The sequence below is a fragment of the Orcinus orca genome, chromosome 12, assembly GCF_937001465.1.
Source record: "Orcinus orca chromosome 12, mOrcOrc1.1, whole genome shotgun sequence".
Taxonomy (NCBI): Eukaryota; Metazoa; Chordata; class Mammalia; order Artiodactyla; family Delphinidae; genus Orcinus; species Orcinus orca.
In genome coordinates, this window is record NC_064570.1 from 15,519,019 (window position 1) to 15,542,047 (window position 23,029).

The window sequence follows — 23,029 nt, forward strand, 5'->3', positions numbered from 1 at the left end:
GAGAGGGGTTCTGTATGGTGAGAGTCAGTCTTCTCCCCTGTAAGCAAACATTTGGACGTTGTTTTAGAAAAATTCGTCATAGGAACAAGACATTTTAAAAAGAAAGAGAGCTTCAATAGCATAATACCTAAGGGCAAGGAGGCTTTGGGCTCCAATAGCCTTGGCCTGAATTCTGGCTCCAACTCTACTGTGCACCTTATCCCAGTGAGTTAACCTCGGTAAGTTTCATTATCCAAGAATAAAACAGTACCCAGCTCACAGCATTGTTATGGGCCTTAGTGACAGGAGTCCATATAAAGTGCTTAGCACAGCTGCCTGCACATAGTCAGGGGTAAATAAATGTTGGCTATTATTATTACCGTGATTGGTATGATTACGATTTTGTCATGTATGTGATGCTCAAGTCAATGTGGACTACTGGGATTAGTATGACTGTTACGATTATTACTGTGTCATATATATGATGCTCCCAGGAAGTTCTGCCTTGTGGAGGGGGGGGAGAAAAGAAGGATTTGTCCCTGGACTAAACTGGGAAGTGGTAGTGAACTAAGAAAAATCGAAGTGGCCACGTGCGCTCATGTACAGGTCACCGGTGTCTCAGTCCATATATTCCATAGACTTCTCAGGATTCGTGGTGTTGTCATGTGGCCATAGGAAGGCCTAGACAATAGCCCCAAACCTTACAAGGGCTTTCTAAGCCTTTTCCTCTCAAGGCACTAATTCTCGAGTTTTAAAACAATAACACAGTCCTAATGGAGCACAGCATTGAAAGACATGCATTAAACTAGACTTCAAAGTCTCAATAAACAACCCAGCTTTGCCCTACCCCTTTGAGATGCTAGCAAGCCTCTGATGAAGTAGGTGTCTCTCTCTCCAGGGTAAGCACCAAACCCAGCTCTGTCTTAATAGAAAAATAAGAACATTCTCTAACACTATATAGAAAAATAAACTCAAAATGGATTAAAGACCTAAATGTGAGACCAGATACTATAAAACTCCTAGAGGAAAACATAGGCACAATACTCTTTGACATAAATTACAGCAATATATTTTTGGGTCCGTCTCCTAGAATAATGGAAATAAAAGCAAAAATAAACAAATGGGACCTAATTAAACTTAAAAGCTTTTACACAGCAAAGGAAACCATAAACAACATGAAAAGACAACCTATGGAATGGGAGAAAATATTTGCAAACAATGTGACTGACAAGGGATTATTTCCAAAATATACAAATAGCTCATACAGTTCAATATAAAAAAAAAAAAACCCAATCAAAAAATGGGCAGAAGACCTAAATAGACATTTCTCCAAAGAAGACATACAGGTGGCCAAGAAGCACATGAAAATGTTCAACATCACTAATTATTAGAGAAACGTAAATCAAAACTACAGTGAGGTACCAACTCACACCAGTCAGACTGGCCATGATCAAAAAGTCTACAAACAATAAATGCTGGAGAGGGTGTGAAGAGAAGGAAACCTTCCTACACTGCTGGTGAGAGTGTAAATTGGTGCAGCCACTATGGTAAACAGTATGGAGGGTCCTTAAAATCTAAAACTAGAGTTGCTATATGATCCAGCAAGCCTACTCCTGGGCATATATCTGGAAAAGATGAAAATTCTAATTTGAAAAGACACACGCACCCCAATGTTCGTAGCAGTGCTATTTTACAATAGCCAAGACATGGAAGCAACCTAAATGTTCATCGACAGATGAATGGATAAAGCAGATATGATATATATATATATATAATTTTATTTTATATATAAAATGAAATATTACTTAGCCATAAAAAAGAATGCAATAATGCCATTTGCAGCAACACAGATGGACTTAGAAATTATCATACTAAGTGAAGTAAGTCAGAGAAAGACAAATACCATATATCACTTATATGTGCAATCTTAACAAAAATGATACAAATGAACTTATTTACAAAACAGAAAGAGACTCACAAACATAGAAAACAAACTTATGGTTATTAAAGGGGAGAGGGGTGAGGAAGGGATAAATTAGGAGTTTGGAATTAACAGATACACACTGCTATGTATATATGATGGAAGAAACAGGGACCTCCTCTTTAGCACAAGGGACTGTATTCAGTGTTTTTTTTTCAGATTCTCTTCCATAATAGGTTATTACAAGACATATATATATAAAACTGAATCACTTTGCTGTACACCTGAGACTAACAGGACATTGTAGATCAACTATACTTCAGTAAAAAAAAATTTTTTTTTAAATAATATAACAAACTCAAACAAAAAAACAACACAACAGTTGGCCATGTGTAGACTTTGGGGCATCTTCCTCCCTACTTCCCAGACTGAAAAGAGTTAGGGTGTCACTGGCTCCCTTCGGGACCTTGTGAGAAATATTTCCACATTCCACATCATTTTTGAAAGTTTAACTGTTAAGTGTGTGGGCAGATTGAAATGGAGACCCGAAACTAGTTGGTTTCCAAAGAAAATTACCATAAACTGGAAACCTGAATATAGCCATTCATCCTCTGGCCTTGGGATATGAATGGATCATTAATTAGAGCCAGAAAAAAAATGGTGCGGTCTCAGACAGGACAGCTAAAAGGAAAGACGCTTCCTGACCAGCATGAGTTCCTTGCAGGCAAGGACTATGGCCAAGACACGGATCCCCGGTGCCCAGCACCGCTCCAGGCACACGGTAGATGGTCCACAAATGCGGAATGAATGAATATAAGGCTGATGGCAAAAGATTTGGGTTTGAACCCCTGCTTTACTGTTCCCAGACAGCACAATCCTGGAAGAATTCTTTCCAAATTCCAGATTTCCATCTCTGGAAAGCAGAGATTAAAAACAACACACCTCTCTTAAAATCATTGTGAGAATTATATAAGCTAATTCACATGACAATTTGTTACAAGCCACCAAAAGAGTTTCTCTAAGAAAGGGAGAAGAGAACTCAACATTCCCTTCGTACATGTTATTTGCGAAGCAGATGGAGAAAGATGTTTTCATACATGTGACCTCCTGTAAGAGAATACAATGTGGATTACTATTAGGTCTTCACTAATGAATATGATTTGATTGACTTATTTTCTAAGTGGATATGGTTGCCATCATCACTTTGCTGGTGAAGTGGGTTGCTCTGGACTGATGTCACTCAAAACCTTCCTGTGGTTCCCACTGCACAAGGTGAGCAGCAGCCCCAGGACAAGGAACATCCCCAGGATCAGGAGCTCGGGGGATGCTCAGAGCTGCGGGCCTTGCCTGAGCGTTTCGTGCCCCTGAATGCCAGGAGCCCAGGAATGACATGGCTAACCCAATCCAAGGGAATTTCATCATGGTTTATCCTAAGATGCTGAGGGTCCCTGGTTTATAACAGCCTCTTTTAAGTCCGAATTTGTCTTGCGTATTATGGCAGATCAGATGAATAGGTCAAGTTAACTGTTGACTAACAGTTCAATTATGAACCTGAAAGCAGACACCCCACATGACATCTTAGGCTCAGACAGAACTTTTATAAAGAGCTGTGTGGGGGCTTCCCTCATGGCGCAGTGGTTGAGAGTCCGCCTGCCGATGCAGGGGACGCGGGTTCGTGCCCCGGTCCGGGAAGATCCCACATGCCACGGAGCGGCTGGGCCCGTGAGCCATGGCCGCTGAGCCTGCGCGTCCGGAGCCTGTGCTCCGCAACGGGAGAGGCCACAACAGTGAGAGGCCCGTGTACCGCAAAAATAATAATAATAACTCCCATCGACTAAGCACTCACCATGTGTCAAGCACTGTGTGAGGTGCCTTATTTGGGCTGCTTTGGATCTCTGTGAAATGAGTATTATTATCCCTGTTTTACAGATAAGGAAACTGAGGTCCAAAGAAGATAAATAATTTTTCCAAGGACACAAGGTATATTAAATAGTAGACCTAGGACTGAAATCAAATCTGTCTGACTCCCAAACCTGTTCGTAACCAATACATCACTTTTGTAGCCCACCGATTACCTCTTACTCTCACCACCACCCAGTGGATGTTACCTCTGCTCCCCTCCTTTGGAAATGCCAGCAATGTAAAGCTTCAGCAATTTTTCATGAAAACTTGCCAATCAATTTAAACATGTGTGTGAATATATACGTGTGTGCGTGAATATGTGTGTGTGTGTGACCACTTATTGATCTAGTTGATCACTGCTCTACTTCTAAACCTATTTCCCATGAAGGCTTAAACGACAAGATTTGGCAGTCACTCAGATTCCAAGCCCTTTTTTGGGTATAGAAGAATAAATAATGGGTATCTCACAGACCCAGTTCTAATCCTGATTCTACCTCTTATTGGCTGCAACAGTTGGGTTTTCAATTGCAAACAACAGAAACCATCTTTAGCAGAAAGAGTCTGTTGAAAGAAAGTCTCTCAGGAGAGAGGGCAGGGCTGGAGATCCGGGCTTACAAACTGCAGGAACCAGGCCAAACAAGACGCAGCCAGGATCACGCCAGGAGTCTTCTGCTTAGGAAGCCATTAAGGAGGCCCACTGGGCCTTGCTCCATGCAGCTGCTGTTGAGTAATCCCCGACTCTCCCTGTGTGTGGCCATGCCATCCGAGTCAGAATCCCGGGCGGAAGCATCCAGGCAGCAGGCTCAGGCCACAAGCCAGGGAGCTGGAAGAGAGACTCTCTGCCCTTATTGGTCCACTCTTCTCACTACGATGCTTAAGGGAGCACGGTGTTTGCGTCCCATAACTTTAACTCCCTTCTCTCCCCTCCCCTTCCGGCCCCACCGCCGCTGATGACTCAGGCTCACTAAGTCTACCAGAGTCCTGCAAACAGCCCAGACACTGACCCGCCTCTGAGAAGCATAAGCTGGTTGACACATCGTGATGCTTCACCCGCTCTTTGCTAGAGTGAGTGCTTTCCTATGGCCACAAAATGTAAGATTTTCATAGTCTCTGAAAGGTTCTAAACCACCAGGTCACAAAAGATGTTAACACTCTGCTGGAAGTTTAATAATGGAAAGGCAGCAAATCAGTGCAGGTTGTAGTCTGAGAATCTGCTTCAGAAGTAACAAGGAATGCAGAGAGAGCATTTCATTGGACATCAAGTGATTTGGGTTCAAATCCAAGGTCCCTTACTAACAAATATGTCCCTGGGCCCACCACTCCACCTTTCCACGTCTGTGTCCTCACCTAAGAAGTGGAGTAAACAATGTTTCCTGACCAACCTGCAACACAAGAACCGACTGGGGACCATGAGAAGAGCTGCCCATAGAGGAGTTTGGCTTTGTGAATGAGAGACATGGTTGTGGGAGGGAAGGATGGAAAGGAGAAAGGCACTGAAGCTTCCACCTCACTCTCTCTCTTCTCGGCTCAGTTCGAAGGCAGATCCTGTATAGATTTCCCCGGCCATGTGCCCTCCCTACAAACAGTGGAGCCAGGGCAGAATCTTGCCTCCTTAAACTAGATTCACTCTCTCCACGGAGCTTTCAATGGCTTGTTCTGATACATAAGCTCTATAAAAGTGTATCCTTTCGGTATTTCTTTTCCTTTTGCTCTGGATATATCATACAGGGTCTCACTGAAGATGGTTAGTGCAGTTAACACATTACAAGAGAAATTTCACTTAATCCCAGATGACCATGTGTACATTCTCATCCATTCGCACATGAAAAGAGGGGTCATCCTGTAAGAAGAGTGAATTTGTGCCCCCCTCCCCACCAACCTGGAGTGATGTAAACACGTTCACAGTAAAAAAAAAAAAAAAAAGGCACAAGAATAAACTTTTTAAAAACTCACAGCGTCAAGGTTTGTTTCTTTCTGAAGATGGAAAGTAGTTTGATAAAAATGAATGGCATGGGCTTCCCTGGTGGCGCAGTGGTTGAGAGTCTGCCTGCCAGTGCAGGGGACGCAGGTTCGTACCCCAGTCCGGGAGGATCCCACATGCCGCAGAGCGGCTGGGCCCGTGAGCCATGGCTGCTGGGCCTGCACGTCCGGAGCCTGTGCTCCGCAACGGGAGAGGCCCAGCAGTGAGAGGCCCGCATACCACCAAAAAAATATAAAAATAAAAATAAAAATGAATGGCAGCTCAAATTTGAATTGGAGAAACAGCATAGTTATTCCTAAACACACATTGTAGTGGGGTAAAATATTTCTTCCCTTCTTAAGATAGTCCAGACCACTTTTTTCTCAGAAGTCCTAACTTTTAAATTTAAAAAGATAATAATTTGTATACTCATCAATATTTCTTAATTCCAAGATGCCATGTTCATGCTTACATTCTCTCCTAAGTTTTCTACTGGAAATCAAATAACTGGCCAGGTGCATATCAGAAAGGAAATGCAAAGAAAACAAAAAAATCACAATTGTTATTGAATATCCATTGCCAGTCAAGTGACTTTTTAAAAACAATTTTTAACAATATAAATCTTTTCAAAACCCAGACTTTAAAGATCAACAATGACCTATTTCTGATAATGACAATATAGAGATGAAAAAAATCACTCATTGAACAATAATTTTATAAATCATCTTCAGAGAAGCTCTACTATAAAACTTAGCTTTAGGGCTTCCCTGGTGGCACAGTGGTTAAGAATCCACCTGCCAATGCAGGGGACACGGGTTCGAGCCCTGGTCCGGGAAGATCCCACATGCCATGGAGCAGCTAAGCCCGTGTGTGCACCACAACTACTGAACCTGTGCTCTAGAGCCTGTGAGCCACAACTGCTGAGCCTGTGTGCCACAACTACTGAAGCCCATGCACCTAGAACCCTTGCTCCGCAACAAGAGAAGCCACTGCAGTGAGAATCCCGGGCAATCCAACGAAGAGTAGCCCCCTGCTCGCAGCAACTAGAGAAAGCCTGCGCACAGCAACAGAGACCCAATGCAGCCAAAAATCAATAAATAAAATAAATAAATTTATATATATATTAAAAAAAGCATGTCCCAGTCTCTTCCACAGCATGTTCCCTCCTGGTCACTGCTAACAGGTAAGGTCTCAGAGGCTGTGCTCTTCTCTCCCTGGCCTGACTGCAGCCAGTGAGGGGTCACTTTACTGCCCTAACAGACCTTGCAAACCAAGTCCTGTGTGTAAGGATGTTTATCAGCCTTTCTAGAAGAGGTCCCGTTCCAGTCACAGTTATTTTATCCTGCACAAGGAGAGAGCTCTTGGGGGCCATCAAAATCTTCTCTGAGACCAGCACGACCTGCAGAGTATTCGTTGTCTCTCTAAAGAGCGCAGAGAGTTAATTAGTATGAAATTAATTATGGGAAAAGGAAAGACAATTGCCAACAGATGAGCTGCTTTAAACTGGCCTGTTCCTACACAAACCGTGTGTTTCTTCACAAGACCCTGCTCCATCATGGAGCTACAAGGCTGAGCAACAACTTCAAAAGGGTTGATTGGGTTGAAGCCAGCAGGGTCAAAACAAGTTTCTAAATATTGTCTCGGTGATAGTTGTTGAACCCCTGCCAGCTGGGACGGGGCCAAGGCTGTTAATAGCTGTGAAGAGGGAGACTGGATAAGAAATTCCAGGGACACATAAGCCAGAATGAATTTCTCATCTGGGGACTCAGTATCTTAAAATATTATTTATTCATTCATGCACTGATTCACTCATTTATTCACAAATTTCACGCGTCACATAGGCACAGCTCTTAGTCTCTCAATCCATCTCAGGAGGCAGAGGCACAAATACTGGAGAGGAAAGAGAGAAAACCACATGTGCCACATGACAGGAGCGCCAGGAGGGTACCCAAACTGCAGGGCTCCTGGAGAAGGTGACACAGAGCTGGGCGGTAAGGGAGGGGCAGGAGTTCACTAGCCAGAAGTGGGGGAGGCATTGCAGATTGAAGGACACACGAATAAGACACTTAACTTCTGTACTCCTCAATGTCTTTATCTATAAAATGAGAGAAGGCACAGCCGAACCTAATGAAGTTTCTGAGAGCATTAAGAGCAAGGCGGAGCACGGGGCCTGACAGCATCCCACACTCCCAGGGCTTACACGCCAGCAGATCTGGGTTCCCAGCCGTCGGGGGAAGGACTGATGGAGACTCCGTCTTGCTCTTACTGTTCCTAGGGTCCTGGGTGTGAATTTCTAGCTTCTATGGACCAGAATTAGGAGAAAGTCTGTACCCAAGGAACAAAACAAAACTTAGCAGTGGAGGCAAATTGATGAGTCACGAACCACAGACCTTGCAGACAAAACAGCATTCAAGTACACTTGCCTGAAATTAGAATGACTCATGGTAAGCCCACTTTCAACCCTTTTTTTTAAATTTAATTTTATTTATTTTCTTATACAGCAGGTTCTTATTAGTCATCCATTTTACACACATCAGTGTATACATGTCATTCCCAATCGTCCAATTCATCCCACCACCATCCCCACCCCCCCACCCCCAGCTGCTTTCCCCCCTTGGTGTCCATACGTTTGTTCTCTACATCTGTGTCTCTATTTCTGCCCTGCAAACCAGTTCACCTGTACCATTTTTCTAGGTTCCACATATATGCTTTAATATACGATATTTCTTTTTCTCTTTCTGACTTACTTCACTCTGTATGACAGTCTCTAGATCCATCCACGTCTCAACAAATGACTCAAGTTCGTTCCCTTTTATGGCTGAGTAATATTCTATTGTATATATGTACCACAACTTCTTTATCCATTCGTTTGTCGATGGGCATTTAGGTTGCTTCCATGACCTGGCTATTGTAAATAGTACTGCAGTGATCACTGGGGTGCATGTGTCTTTTTGAATTATGGTTTTCTCTGGGTATATGCCCAGTATTGGGATTGCTGGGTCGTATGGTAATTCTATGTTTAGTTTTTTAAGGAACCTCCATACTGTTCTCCATAGTGGCCGTATCAATTTACATTCCCACCAACAGTGCGAGAGGGCTCCCTTTTCTCCACACCCTCTCCAGCATTTGTTGTTTTTAGATTTTCTGATGATGCCCATTCTAACTGGAGTGAGGTGATACCTCATTGTAACTTTGATTTGCATTTCTCTAATAATTAGTGATGTTGAGCAGCTTTTCATGTGTTTCTTGGCCATCTGTATGTCTTCTTTGGAGAAATGTCTATTTAGGTCTTCTGCCCATTTTTGGATTGGGTTGTTTGTTTCTCTAATATTGAGCTGCATGAGCTGTTTATATAATTTGGAGATTAATCCTTTGTCCGTTGATTCGTTTGCAAATATTTTCTCCCATTCTGAGGGTTGTCTTTTTGTCTTGTTTATGGTTTCCTTTGCTGTGCAAAAGCTTTGAAGTTTCATTAGGTCCCATTGGTTTATTTTGTTTTTATTTCCATTACTCTAGGAGGTGGATCAAAAAAGATCTTGCTGAGATTTATGTCAAACAGTGTTCTTCCTATGTTTTCCTCTAACAGTTTTATAGTGTCCGGTCTTACATTTAGGTCTCGAATCCATTTTGAGTTTATTTTTGTGTATGGTGTTAGGGAGTATTCTAATTCTTTTTACATGTTACTGTGAATTTCCTCTTTTACAGCTGTTAGCATTTGCCTTATGTATTGAGGTGCTCCTATGTTGGGTGCATATATATTTATAATTGTTATATCTTCTTCTTGGATTGATCCCTGGATCATTATGTAGTGTCCTTCCTTGCCTCTTGTAACATTCTTTATTTTAAAGTCTATTTTATCTGATACGAGTATTGTTACTCCAGCCTTCTTTTGATTTCCATTTGCATGGAATATCTTTTTCCATCCCCTCACTTTCAGTCTGTATGTGTCCCTAGGTCTGAAGTGGGTCTCTTGTAGACAGCATATGTATGGGTCTTGTTTTTGTATCCATTCAGCGAGCCTGTGTCTTTTGGTTGGAGCATTTAATCCACTCACATTTAAGGTAATTATCAATATGTATGTTCCTATTACTATTTTCTTAATTGTTTTGGGTTTGTTTTTGTAGGTTCTTTTCTTCTCTTGTGTTTCCCACTTAGAGAAGTTCCTTTAGCGTTTGTCTGTCGTAGAGCTGGTTTGGTGGTGCTGAATTCTCTTAGCTTTTGCTTGTCTGTAAGGCTTTTGATTTCTCCATCGAATTTGAATGAGATCCTTGCTGGATAGAGTAATCTTGGTTGGAGGTTTTTCCCTTTCATCATTTTAAATATATCGTCCCACTCCCTTCTGGCTTGTAGAGTTTCTGCTGAGAAATCAGCTGTTGACCTTATGGGAGTTCTCTTGTATGTTTTTTGTCATTTTTCCCTTGTTGCTTTTAATAATTTGTCTTTAATTTTTGTCAGTTTGATTACTATGTGTCTCGGCATGTTTCTCCTGGGGTTTATCCTGCCTGGGACTCTCTGTGCTTCCTGGACTTGGGTGGCTATTTCCTTTCCCATGTTAGGGAAGTTTTTGACTATAATCCCTTCAAATATTTTCTTGGGTCCTTTTTCTCTCTCTTCTCCTTCTGGCACCCCTATAATGTGAATGTTGTTGTGCTTAATGTTGTCCCAGAGGTGTCTTAGGCTGTCTTCATTTCATTTCATTCTTTTTTGTTTATTCTGTTCCATGGCAGTGAATTCCACCATTCTTTCAGGTCACTTATCTATTCTTCTGCCTCAGGAGTTATTCTGCTATTGATTCCTTCTAGTGTAGTTTTCATTTCAGTTATTGTATTGTTCATCTCTCTTTGTTCTTTCATTCTTCTAGGTCTTTGTTAAACATTTCTTGCTCTTCTCGATCTTTGGAGATTCTTTTTCCGAGGTCCTGGATCATCTTCACTATCATTATTCTGGATTCTTTTTCTGGAAGGTTGCCTATCTCCACTTCATTTAGTTGCTTTTCTGGGGTTTTATCTTGTTCATTCATCTGTTACATAGTCCTCTGCCTTTTCATTTTGTCGGTCTTTCTGCGAATATGGTTTTTCATTCCACAGGCTGCAGGATTGTAGTTCTTCCTGCTTCTGCTGTCTGCTCTCTGGTGGATGAGGCTATCTATGAAGTGTTTTGTCTTTGTTATTTGTTTTTGTTTTATTATTGTGACCCTTTAAGCTTTATATCAACAATCCAGATGAGGGTAAAAAAACTATACAACCACTCTCCCACGTCATGCACATCCAGAGCTAAAGATGAAATTAAGTATCATTTTTCACTTGGTTTTCATGAAAGACTAACATCCTACCACTTTCACCGCAGGCCTCTTGCTCTCACTTTTTTCTCACCCCCTGAAAGGACTGTCAACATTTAGCTTTGCTTTCTTCCACCTCACTCTTTAACTCAAGTGCCCTCTGGTGTTATTCTTGATTTTAGCAACTAAAATCATTGGCCTCCGAGTCCTGTTTAAATGTGCTTCATGGTGGTAGTTTTACCGTCATGTTTCTCTTAAGTAGCACCTAGCACTAAGGTGTAACTATAAGACTTTGTGGGGAAAAAAAAGAAATTAAAAATTAGAATGTCTAGGTGCCAAATTCTGCAACCTACTTGATTAGTATGCCAAGTAATAACTTTTTTCAGTGCCTCACTTTCTCCAGTCATGGACTTGGAGATTGTTAGCTCAGAAACTCACTTTACAGAGCATGAAAGACAACGTCCTCATCTGAAAGACAAAGAAATCAAGACTCAGAGAAATTAAGAGACTTGCCAAGGGGACATAATGAGGGTTAGCCCCTAGATCTTTCACCACCATATGATGAAAAGAGTTAAAATTTTCTAAGTTCTTATCATGAGGTCTATTACAGGCTTTATCTTATGAACCCCACAGCATTGTTTTGAAGTAGATACTATCGGTATACCTATTTTACAGACAGAGAAATAGAAGTTTGAGAGAGAGAGTGTGGAAATGGGTGTACTCCATGTCACACAAATACAGGATTTTAAACCAGGCAGTATGATTCCAGAAACCGTGCTTGAAGTCACAACTGATCTTAGTGCCTTTATAGAAATTGTATACATAGATGCAGATACAGAGGTATATAGATGGATATGTGTGTACTTATAGATATATGATATATCAGTAAGCAAAATACAGAATTATTTTGAATATCTTAAAATTTTAAATAAATAGCATCATATTTTAGAATGAAAAAAAGGAGGGAGAGAAACAAGTGAAGGGGAAACCTATGGATTGAAATGGATTTGGAAGACATGGGTTTTTTTTTAACGAGTGACTCTAAACTATAGTGTCTAAGAACGTTTGCACTTGGGTGCCAACAAGGTGGTGGTTACTGTGGGAGGGGACACTGATGGACCTGTTGAGGTGGCTACAAAATTCTGCTTCTTAACCTGGATGGTGGGTACATGGGTCTTTGCCTTATAACCGCTCATTGAACTCATTAAGCAATACCAAAAAAAAAAAAAAGCATCATAAATTTATCTACCTGGGGTGTATAGAGGAAAGAGGCATCTAACATTCACGCCATCCTCTTTCAAGTGTACCTTTCTGTACTAAGGAGACATAGAAACTAAAAACTATATTTCTCAGACTCCTTCCCAGCCAGAGTCCTGGATGTGATTTAGCTTCTGTCAATCCAGTCCGGCAGGATTAGAGCACAATGCCAGGCTTCTGCTGCTCTCGCTGGCAAGCCCAGTGCAAAGACAGTTGGTTTTTCTGCAGCAGCATTAGCAGAGGTTCTGGGCTCTGTTCACTGGCCTTGAAGTGTTGAGAGAAGGGCCTGTGGCATGTGGCATCCATTTGCGTGGACCACAGCCTGCACAGTCTGGTTCTAAGAGCCCACAGTACCAGCTGTAGCTTCTGATTGCGGTGACTTCCTGAGTATGGTAGCTTCCTGTTCTTGGTGGCTTTCAAATTGTGGCTGTAGTGATATGATCATGGAATCAGCGGCTTTTTGATGCTAGAAGCGACCTTTCTGTCTTGGTGCTTTATGCAGGCTTTGGACAGCTTCATGGGGTGAAGCAAACATATACTGAAGTCCAGGGCCTATGAAGGGTGGGGGGCCTGGTAAGCTCCCTGCTCTTTGGGTAGAGGTCCTAAGGGACTGCACCCTAGAGGCAAAGGTCAGCTACAGGTAACTGGTCCTCAAACAGACTGCAGTCCCCCTTCAAAGCTTCTGCACGGCCCAAAGTATCTAACTCCTGCAGTGTAACGGAAGTGATTCTTGATTGATAGTTACCAAGTGCCTGATACAAGCAAATGCAAGTTATTTCTGGAGGAAAGAATTATCATCTTAGACTTCTAATTCTTTCAACAGCAATTTAAAAAATGTAATACCCAGCACACAGACAAATAAAGCAAGCATATGAGGAGATTAGACAGCAAGAATGAGAAATATACAGTAGAAGCAGAAAAGCACAGAGAAGGTTTAGACCAGTGCTCTAGAAGAACTATAATGGAAGCCACAAATGTGAGTCACATTTTTTTAAATTTATTTATTTATGTATTTTATTTTTGGCTGCATTGGATCTTCGTTGCCGCGTGCAGGCTTTCTCTAGTTGCGGTGAGCAGGGACTACTCTTTGTTGAGGTGCGCGGTCTTCTCACTGCGGTGGCTTCTCTTGTTGTGGAGCACAGGCTCTAGGCACGTGGGCTTCAGTAGTTATGGCACACGGGCTCAGTAGTAAACCATAACAAGGTTTATGGCCTGTTGATACTTAAAAGGATTTTGCAAAATCAGGCCTGAGGCAAGCCAGCTTCTCCCTTTGGGAGGCGCGAATGTTGGGGTGGTGTGGAGACAGCGGAACACAAGGCATGAGCAACAGGCACATTTGGGTGAGAGCCGCACTGCTTACAGCAGCCTAGACATGGAGCAGCCTAATGTCCACTGACAGATGAATGGTGAACGGAAGTGATATATATATTCACATAACAGAATATTATTCCTCCATAAAAGAGAAGGAAACCTTGTCATTTGTGACAACATGGAAGGAACTTGAGGGCATTAGGCCAAGTGAAAGAAACCAGAAAGAGAAAGACACATATCGTATTATCGTGATTATGGAACCAAAAAAATTTTTTTTTAAAAATTCAGAGGGCTTCCCTGGTGGCGCAGTGGTTGAGAGTCCGCCTGCCGATGCCAGGGACACAGGTTCGTACCCTGGTCTGGGAGGATCCTACATGTCGCGGAGCGGCTGGGCCCGTGAGCCATGGCCGCTGGGCCTGCGTGTCCAGAGCCTGTGCTCCACAACGGGCGAGGCCACAACAGTGAGAGGCCCACGTACTGCAAAATAAATAAATAAAACTCATAGATAGAACATAGTGGTGGTGATTGTCAGAGGTGGGGATTGGGGAGGATGGGAGAAAGGGCTGAAGACAGTAAAAAGTACAGACTTCCAGCTATAAAATAAATAAGACCTGTGGATGTAATGTACAGCATGGTGAGTATAGTTAATCAGACTGTACAGTTGACCCCTGAACAACACAGGTTTGAACTTTGTGGGACCACTTTATTTTTTATTATTTTTTTAAATTATTTTTTTAACATCTTTATTGGAGTATAATTGCTTTACAATGGTGTGTTAGTTTCTGCTTTATAACAAAGTGAATCAGCTATACATATACATATGTTCCCATATCTCTTCCCTCTTGCGTCTCCCTCCCTCCCACCCTCCCTATCCCACCCCTCTAGGTGGTCACAAACCACCGAGCTGATCTCCCTGTGCTATGCGGCTGCTTCCCACTAGCTATCTAGTTTACGTTTGGTAGTGTATATATGTCCATGCCACTCTCTCACTTTGTCCCAGCTTACCCTTCCCCCTCCCCATATCCTCAAGTCCATGCTCTAGTAGGTCTGTGTCTTTATTCCCGTCTTACCCCTAGGTTCTTCATGACATTTTTTTTCTTAGATTCCATATATATGTATTAGCATACGGTATTTGTTTTTCTCCTTCTGACTTACTTCACTCTGTACTCGGATTGTTTTCAATAAATACAGTACTACTCGATCTGCCGTTGGTTGGGTCCGGGGTTGGTTGAATCCTCCAATGAGGAATCGCGGATACGGAGGGCTGCCTATGGGACCTGAGCACCAGAGAATTTTGGTATCCCAGGTGGGTCCTGGAACCAATCCCCAGTGGATACCGAGGGACAACTGGATTGTATCAATATATTTGAAAAGTGCTAAGAGAGTAGATCTCAGAAGTTTTCACCAAAAGGAAAAAATATTTTAACTACGTGTGGTGGTGGTTGTTACCTAAACGGTTATGGTTTTCATTTCACAGTATATACAAATATCAAAACATTACATAACATGGAGGAAGAGTGAAAGCAGAACCACTGATTCTGCTAGATTTCTCATGGAAACAGACAATTTAAGGGAAAGCTAGGTCACCAAAGGGTAGCTTTTGCCCAGACTGGAACTCTGGGATACTCCTCGCAAATTCTCGGTATTTATAGCCTAACTGTCCCTTTGCTGTGGTGGCTTCTCCACATGTTCTTATGACAAGCCACCAGCGGAGCCCCACGGCAGATGAGCTAAAATGTGCTGATGAACCACAGCCGGTGAGATGACACTCTGACACATCTTACTTCATTCTTGCATCAAACCAATACACAGCGGCAGTGTGAAGTGAGGGGTGCGTGTGTGCTGGGGAAGACCCGTGCGCCTGGGACCCTGGAGGTTCAAGATGAATGTGGGGACCACTGTGGATGATGAGCAGGGAGGGAATGTTGCTAGAGAGAGTGGGTGGTGCCCTGCCCCCTCTGACTTGTCCTGGCCTTGATCACAGACGACCTAGAAGGGCGGTGAGATTCATGGAACCGAAAGCGGGGAGGGGCAGTCGGAAGAATAAGTTAGATGTCCAGTGCCATGCACTTCTATTTATTTATTGTATCTATTTATTTAGCTGGACTTGCAATGAACGCCACCCAAGAACGACTGCCCTGTGGCCGCTGCCAGGTAGGTGGGGAGGAATGTCTGATTAGGAAGCGTGGGAGGAGGGGCGGGGAGTAGTAGAGTAGGCGTGGGGGGCGGGGCCAAGTCCTAGGAAATAGGGTGGAGCCGACCCGGAAGTCAGCCGGCTTCCGTGGGAAAGGCGCAGTGCAGTTGTAACCTGTCGTCTCTGAGTGGCTCGTGGCGAGTAATTGGCAAGAAGTAGCTGTCGGTCTCCAGTCCCGGGTCCCCAAATCCCGCCCAGGTTGGCAAGAGGAAGGAAGCTCGTGGTCGCCCCGCGTCCCCGACCCTTCTCGGCGCAGAGACCTTACCCGGTTCCGCGGCCCGGGTCCTCCCACGTCTCCCAGAGGCTGTTTGTTCCCGGCCCCGCGAGCCTCCCCGGAGCGCGGGAGCTCGGCCCGGGCTCCTCTTTGTAGCCGCGGCGGGTCCCGCTCCCCGCGACGCCGCTCGGGACGCAGCCGGCCGAGCTCTGGCCGAGCCGGGGGGGCGGGACGTCGGGGAGACAAACATTCGAGAGAAGACTGAGGGATTCAAACTGAAAACCCCGAGGAGAGAGTTTTCGGAGTCTTCTCTTGTGCTTGCAAACAGCGACAGTCTCAAGCTGGGAAAGCAACGTTGGGTAGACCGGGCAGGCGAGGACCGCGCCCAACCGATCGCAGGCGCTCGGCCCGGGAGACGGGTGAGAAGGGAAGGAGTGCGCGGCGAGTAGACCCCACGGCGGGTCCCCCAAGGGTTCAGTCCTATCCCGCCATCCCCAAGCCACCACCCCTGAGACCGCTGTGTTTAGGCAACTGCGCGGGGGATGGCCGGGGCGAAGAGGGTGGGGTGAGGGGAGAGATGTGCAGGACGAGGAGAACTGCCAGGCAGGAGAGGCTGGGGACTGATGGTTGATAAGAAAGGAATGAAATTCCTGCACCCTTGCTCTGAGCTTGTTCCTCCAGTGGCCTTGGAGGAGTTTGCAAGGTGCAAAGAACAGAAGCTAGTGATAACGTCCCAGCTTTTCTTGAGTCTCGGCTCCAACAGGACGGTTGGACTGTATTGCGCATCCGCCTTCGGTGATAGACCAGGTGCGCTCTGCCTGCAGCTAGCTTGATTAACACTGGGGTGCACTTGGTGAGAGTGAATCTTAATCATTAAAGAGAAAGTTGGAGACGTTAGGATGCAGACTAGAGGTGGGAGAAAATATGGGAAGAGGGAGGGAGAGATGAGAAAGGGAGGCTAAAGAGGCAGCGGGGAGAAGGGGGAGAGGAATTTCGTTGGAAGGTTAGAGGAGGAAGTGGTTGGTGGAATGAGGGAAGAGGAGATCATAACCCCCAGCAGTTTTGCTCACGCCACAAAAGGGGTTTTTTTTGGGGGGGGTGAAGGGGGTAGGTTATTTAAAGTGAATTTTTATTTATTTATTTATTTTATTTACTCTTGGCTGCGTTGGGTCGTCTTTGCTGCGCGCGGGCTTTCTCCAGTTACGGCGAGCGGGGGGCTACTCCTCGTTGCAGTGCGCAGGCTTCTCATTGCGGTGGCTTCTCTTGTTGCGGAGCACGGGCTCTAGGCGCACGGGCTTCAGTAGTTGTGGCGCTGGGGCTTAGTTGCTCTGTGGCATGTGGGATCTTCCCGGACCAGGGCTCGAACCCGTGTCCCCTGCATTGGCAGGCGTATTCTTAACCACTGCGCCACCAGGGAAGTCCTAAAGTGAATTTTTTTTCTTTAATATCATCCCTTTTTGAAAAAGAAAAATGAAGAATTCGATTTCGAATACTTGCAAAATGCTCCCTTGGTGTAGTTGTTCTTTGCATTGTTTTTCAATAGGGCTTCCTCAGTCTTGGACTGAAGACTTTGGGCAGTGCTCAGAGGTGGAGGTACAGATACACGCCAGGCTACCTTTTGCGGGTTACTCCCCTAAAACTGCTGGGAGGAATGTCGCTGGCTCACACTACAGGTCTTCTTTTTTTTTTTTTTTTTTTTTCCTACAGTACGCGGGCCTCTCACTGTTGTGGCCTCTCCTATTGCGGAGCACAGGCTCTGGACGCGCAGGCTCAGCGGCCATGGCTCACGGGTCCAGCCGCTCCGCGGCATGTGGGATCCTCCCGGACCGGGGCATGAACACGTGTCCCCTGCATCGGCAGGCAGACTCTCAACCACTGCGCCACCAGGGAAGTCCTACAGGCCTTCTTTTGCTGATACTGCTGCTGATAGAACCCAGGAAGACTCTGGGCAGTGAGCGTCCTGGGATCTGGGGACCTGGCTGGGGAGGGGGAGGATGGGAGGAAGGCAGGAATGGAAAGGGCTCCACAGTGGTAGGCACCTGTCCACAGTGCTCTTAGGATGGTGAGGGTGTGGTTTAGCTGGACTGGCTGCCCCGGAGGTGTGGGGACCCCAGCCTAAGGCAGGGTGCCTGACCTGTGCTCGTGTGGCAGCTCTCCCTCTCCTGCCAAGTCCCACCTCCTACTCCAGGAAGCCTTTCCTGATGACCCGGGACCCATCATGAATGTGGCATGTGTCGTCCTATGGTGTCTTTTTTCCCGTTTTTTGAAAGTCCTGTCTGTTCAGATAGATTTTAAGTCCCTGGAGTACAGACACCGTCTTGAATTTTTGGTACCTCAACAGTTGGTACATGACGCTAAAAAGATTTGTCAGGTGAATCCTCCTGTGTGCACCCAAGGGGTCCATGGTGGCCTCAAAGTGTTTAATTAAACCTCAGACAGTTAAAGGTGAGGCAGGACTAAGGACGCGGCAGATGGAGGGGGTCTGGGATGGAGACCCCTCCCTCTGCAGCCAGGCCCCTCGTGGGGAATCTCTGGGGACACACCTGTGTTTTTCTCTCATGGATGCTCACTCTCTCTGCCTCGACCTCACTGTCAGAGCTCAGTCCAGACCTGGACAGCCCTGGTGTGAAGTCCAGGGCTCAGTGGACACAAAGCCTTTCCTCCAGTATGACAGTGACAGAAACAAGGTCAAACCTTTGGGTCTCCTGGCGGGGGAGGTAAATGCCACCAAAGTATAGACAGAATTGAGCCAAATGCTGGGAGAAGTGGGGTGAGAGCTCGGGATGGTCCTGCCTGTCATCACACTGGCCAAAAGGGAGACCAGGGGTGGGTATGCGAAGCGGGTGGGTAGCTGGAGACAGTCAGCAAGAGAGGGAAAGGAGCAGAGCACGTGCAGGGAAGGAGCTTCGTGTGAAAGAACGGAACACGGTCCAACCTGAGAGACCTGGTGGACCTGATGGGCAGGAGAGGGCAAGTCATGGACAGAAGAGCACAGGCCTCTAGATGTGCAGAGACACACTTGAGCTACGGGGGAGGACGGACTGTGGACAGTCCAGGATGCTTCTTTGTGTAGGGGCACAGATCCGCCCACGCTGCAGGTCACGCTGTGTTGTCAGCGCGAAGCAGAGCGATGCACTGGTGCATCCTTGCACTTCAGCATCAACAGACACACAGCCCTCCTTGACGCGATGAACGTGAACCGGACAGTCATCACTCCTGGAGCCACAGGGGTCAAAGAGGAGTGGGAGAACAGCCAGGAGCTGGCAGAGTGTTTTAGGAAGATCTCAGCGGGAGACTGCAGTCACTGGTTTAGAGAATTCCTAGAACACTGGGAGAACATGCTGGAACCAGAGCCCACGGGTAACTGAGCAGGGTGTGGAGGAGATGGTAGCTCTCTTCAAAGGTCTAGTGCCTTCCCTGTGTGGATGTGAGCACATATGTGTGTGCGATTGAAAATATGGTGGATGGATGGAGTGATTGATCTCTTGGTGGACTTCCTGTCTGGAGAATCAGTGACGGGCATAGCATAGGATTTGCCAGCATCCTCCTTTCCTAGCCCACCTCCCTCAGCAGAGGAAGGAGCCCCCTTCCCCATTAACCAATGACCCAGTCCCCCGACACTGCTAGGTGGTCCCCAGATCTATATATGTATTGTGCTTCCAGGCCTTCTCTCCTTCCTGTTGTAGTGATCCTTTAACCAGCTCAGATGTCACTTAATGAAGCCCTCACCCCTCCCCAGACAGAATTCAGCACCCCCAGATGTGTCCTCCTCAAAAGGACTCCCCACAGTAAACAGGGCCACCTGCATGATAATCAGATGGACACTGGCTATCTCCCTCAGCAGTAATATGAGCTCCGTGAGGACAGGGCACAACCCCTGTTCATCTTTCTACCCCAGTGGTTTCACATAATGGGTCAGTAACTTTGTGGGGGGGGACATGTGCTGTCTGGGGACACTAGCTGCTGAGGAAGGTGTATTCTTAGGTTTCACACGGCTTTTGCTTTATTGTTTGTTTTAGAACCACCATTAAACGCCCCAAATAATGACCAGTCTGCATCCATCCATTAATTGAATGGATCATCCCACTGATTTTCACCTGCTTCGTCCTAATTGGCTTCATCGTCGTGAAACTTACGAAGAAATCAGGGACCACAGCAGGTGAGAATCAGGCTGGCCTCTGGCTCCTGGGCCTGTCATGTTCTGGTAAGGACTTGGGAGAGGTGAACCACGGGTCTCACCCAAGCGCCTGTCCACTGATCCATCTCTACCTAGAAATGCTGCACTTTCTCAGTCTTGGGCCCCCACACTTCCCAGTATGGCTGGGGATTACTCTGCTGTTGGGGTAGAAGAGGCTGGTATGGGCAGCAGGACAGTGCAGTGAGGGGAGGGGAAACCAGGCATCCACTTCTGTGGGGGGCAGGAGGCGGGCCGGGTCTAAGATCTCAAAAGGCTGCGGGCCGGGTGGGTGTTGTCTTGCTGAGATGGTACCCAGGGTTCCCCCATCCTCTGATGAAAACATTTTTTGTTCTCTGATGATAGAGTGATTTAGTTCAACAATTTACCTGATGTTCTAACAGCCGTTCCATCATCTGATGTTTCTTCCCTGGACCAGGAGAAGGTGGAAATGTTAGACCAACCCTTGGTGGAAAAAAACTGACCCTTGATCACAGTCTGGCTGCTGATCTAATAATATTATCTTCTACTCAGAGGTGGGTTTACCGAGAAGGTAAAGAGCCCCTTGCTTCCCACGGCTGTTGATGAGCTCTTACGGCCGCAGTTAAGCGGAAAGGAAATGTGTCCAACCACCTTCCTGTACCTTTGGGAGGAGCCTCTCCACTGTGTCTCATAGGCCTTCCCGTCAAAGGGAGGGTCAGCACCTGAAATAAAAGAGAGCTCTGTGTGCCCAGTTGTACCGGGCTGTTACCTAACACAGTGCACAAAAATGCACTCAGAATGGACAAAAGACTTAAATATAAGACCTAAAACTGTAAAATCTTAGAAGAAAACACAGGACAAAAGCTTCACGACATTCGATCTCGCTATGATTTCTTGGACGTGACACCAAAGACACAGGCAACAAAAGAAGAAAATAGACAAATTGAACTTCATGAAATGTAAACATTTTGCACGTGGAAAGACAGTATCAAAAGAGTTAAAAGGCAGCCCACTGAAAGGGAGGAAGTGTTTGTGAATCATATGTCTGATAAGGGATTAATATCCAGAATATATAGAAGACTCCTAAAACTCAACAACAAAAACACAAACAACCTGATTGAAAAATGGGCAAAAGACTTGAACAGATATTTCTCCAAAGAAGATATACCGTAGGCACATGAAAATTGCTCAACATCATTAATCATTAGGGAAATAGAAATCAAAACTACAGTGAGATTTCCCCTCACACCCATTAGGATGGCTTCCATTAAAAAAAGAGAAAATAGCAAAGAACATAACGAGGTTGTGGAGAAATTGGAAACTTTGTGCATTTTTTGATGAGGATGTAAAATGATACAGCTGCTGTGGAAAACGATATGGCCATTCTTCAAAAAATTAAAACTAGAATCGCCATATGATCCAGCGATTCCACTTCTGGGTATGTACCCAAAAGAACTGAAAGCAGGCTCTCAAAGAGATACCTGTACACCTATGTTCATAGCAGCATTATTCACAATAGGTAAAATGTGGCAGCAACCCAAGTGTCCACTGATGGATGAATGAAGAAGAAGAATGTGTTATGTAGACACAATGGAATATTTTTCAGCCCTAAAAAGAAGAAGATTCTAAAAACAAAGAAAAGAAGAAGAAAATTCTGACATGCTACAACAGGGATGAACCTTGAGGATATTCTGCTAAGTGAGACAAGCAAGTCACAAAAAGACAAATACTGTGTGATTCCACTTATATGAGATACTTAGAGTAGACACAATCATAAGATAGATTTTATGAAAATAGAAAGGTTGTTGCCAGGGGTTAAGGGGAGGGGGCAATGGGAGTTAATGTTTAATGGGTGCAGCGTTACAATTGTACAGTGATAAGATCTATGGAGAAGGATGGGGGTAATGATTGCACAGCAGTGTGAATGTGTTTAATATCACTGAACTGTATACTTAAAAATAGCTAAGATGGTAAATTCTGTTATGCGTATTTTATCACACAGAGAAAAATGTTAAGGGTGTCCACAGTTCCTGGCTCATCCCTGGTGCTGCATTCCTGGCAGCGAGCCTCTTTCCTGACCCCTCCTACGGGGCTCTGAGTGAACCAGTTTACAGCAGGACTGGCTCCAGAGAGAGGTGACGCTAAGATGATGATGAAGTGGGTGTCCACGGCTGAGCTGGGTTGCTAGGGTAGGGAAGGGTGGAGACAGCTCAAGAGTACCTACAACAGGGAACTGAAAATGTGAGCCTGGGACCTTACCTGAAGCTGGAAGATCCCTGTTCCTGGTGTGGGTTCCCCAATAGGTCTCCCTGGTCTTCAGAGCCTGAGAAAGGGGAGGAGATTGTGTGACTGATACTTTGCCTGAACTCCCAAAACTTTTGGCAGCCGGGACTTCCATGGTGGTCCAGTGGTTAAGACTCCGCGCTGCCAGTTCAGGGGGCCCAGGTTCGATCCCTGGTCAGGGAACTAGATCCCGCATGCCGCAACTAAGAGCCCGCATGCAGCAACAAAGATCCCATGGGCCGCAACTAAGACCCAGCGCAGCCAAATAAATAAATAATATTTAAAAAAAAACTTTTGGCAGGGACTGGAATTAACTCTTGGTGGAATGGAAGAGAAAGATGGTACAAGTCAGTGAACAGAGAGGTGATGGGAAAACAAAAGAAGTGACTCTCTCCCTGAAGAGGTGAGGAGGCCGGCTCTGGGCTGAAAACCTCTGTGATCTCTCTGGCCGGCCTCACGGCCTCACGTGGAGAGCTGCCCTCCCCGCCCCAGACTGATGACAGCAAGGCACTGCAGTCTCTCTCTTCAAATATTCATACTCCCAGCCCCAGAGCCCTCCTTCCTAGGTCTTATT

At 45.4% G+C, this 23,029-nt stretch overlaps 1 protein-coding gene across 1 annotated transcript; it reads left to right on the forward strand.

The window, feature by feature from the left end:
- Positions 1–16,441: 16,441 nt before the first annotated feature.
- LOC101281374 (retinoic acid early transcript 1E) lies at positions 16,442–22,732 on the forward strand. Its single transcript, XM_049695626.1, is given in 4 exon segments — positions 16,442–18,952; positions 19,040–19,376; positions 20,036–20,175; positions 20,557–22,732. Coding segments are annotated over 3 exon segments (921 nt in total). The 5' UTR covers positions 16,442–18,418; the 3' UTR covers positions 20,086–20,175; positions 20,557–22,732.
- The last annotated feature ends 297 nt before the right edge of the window (positions 22,733–23,029 follow it).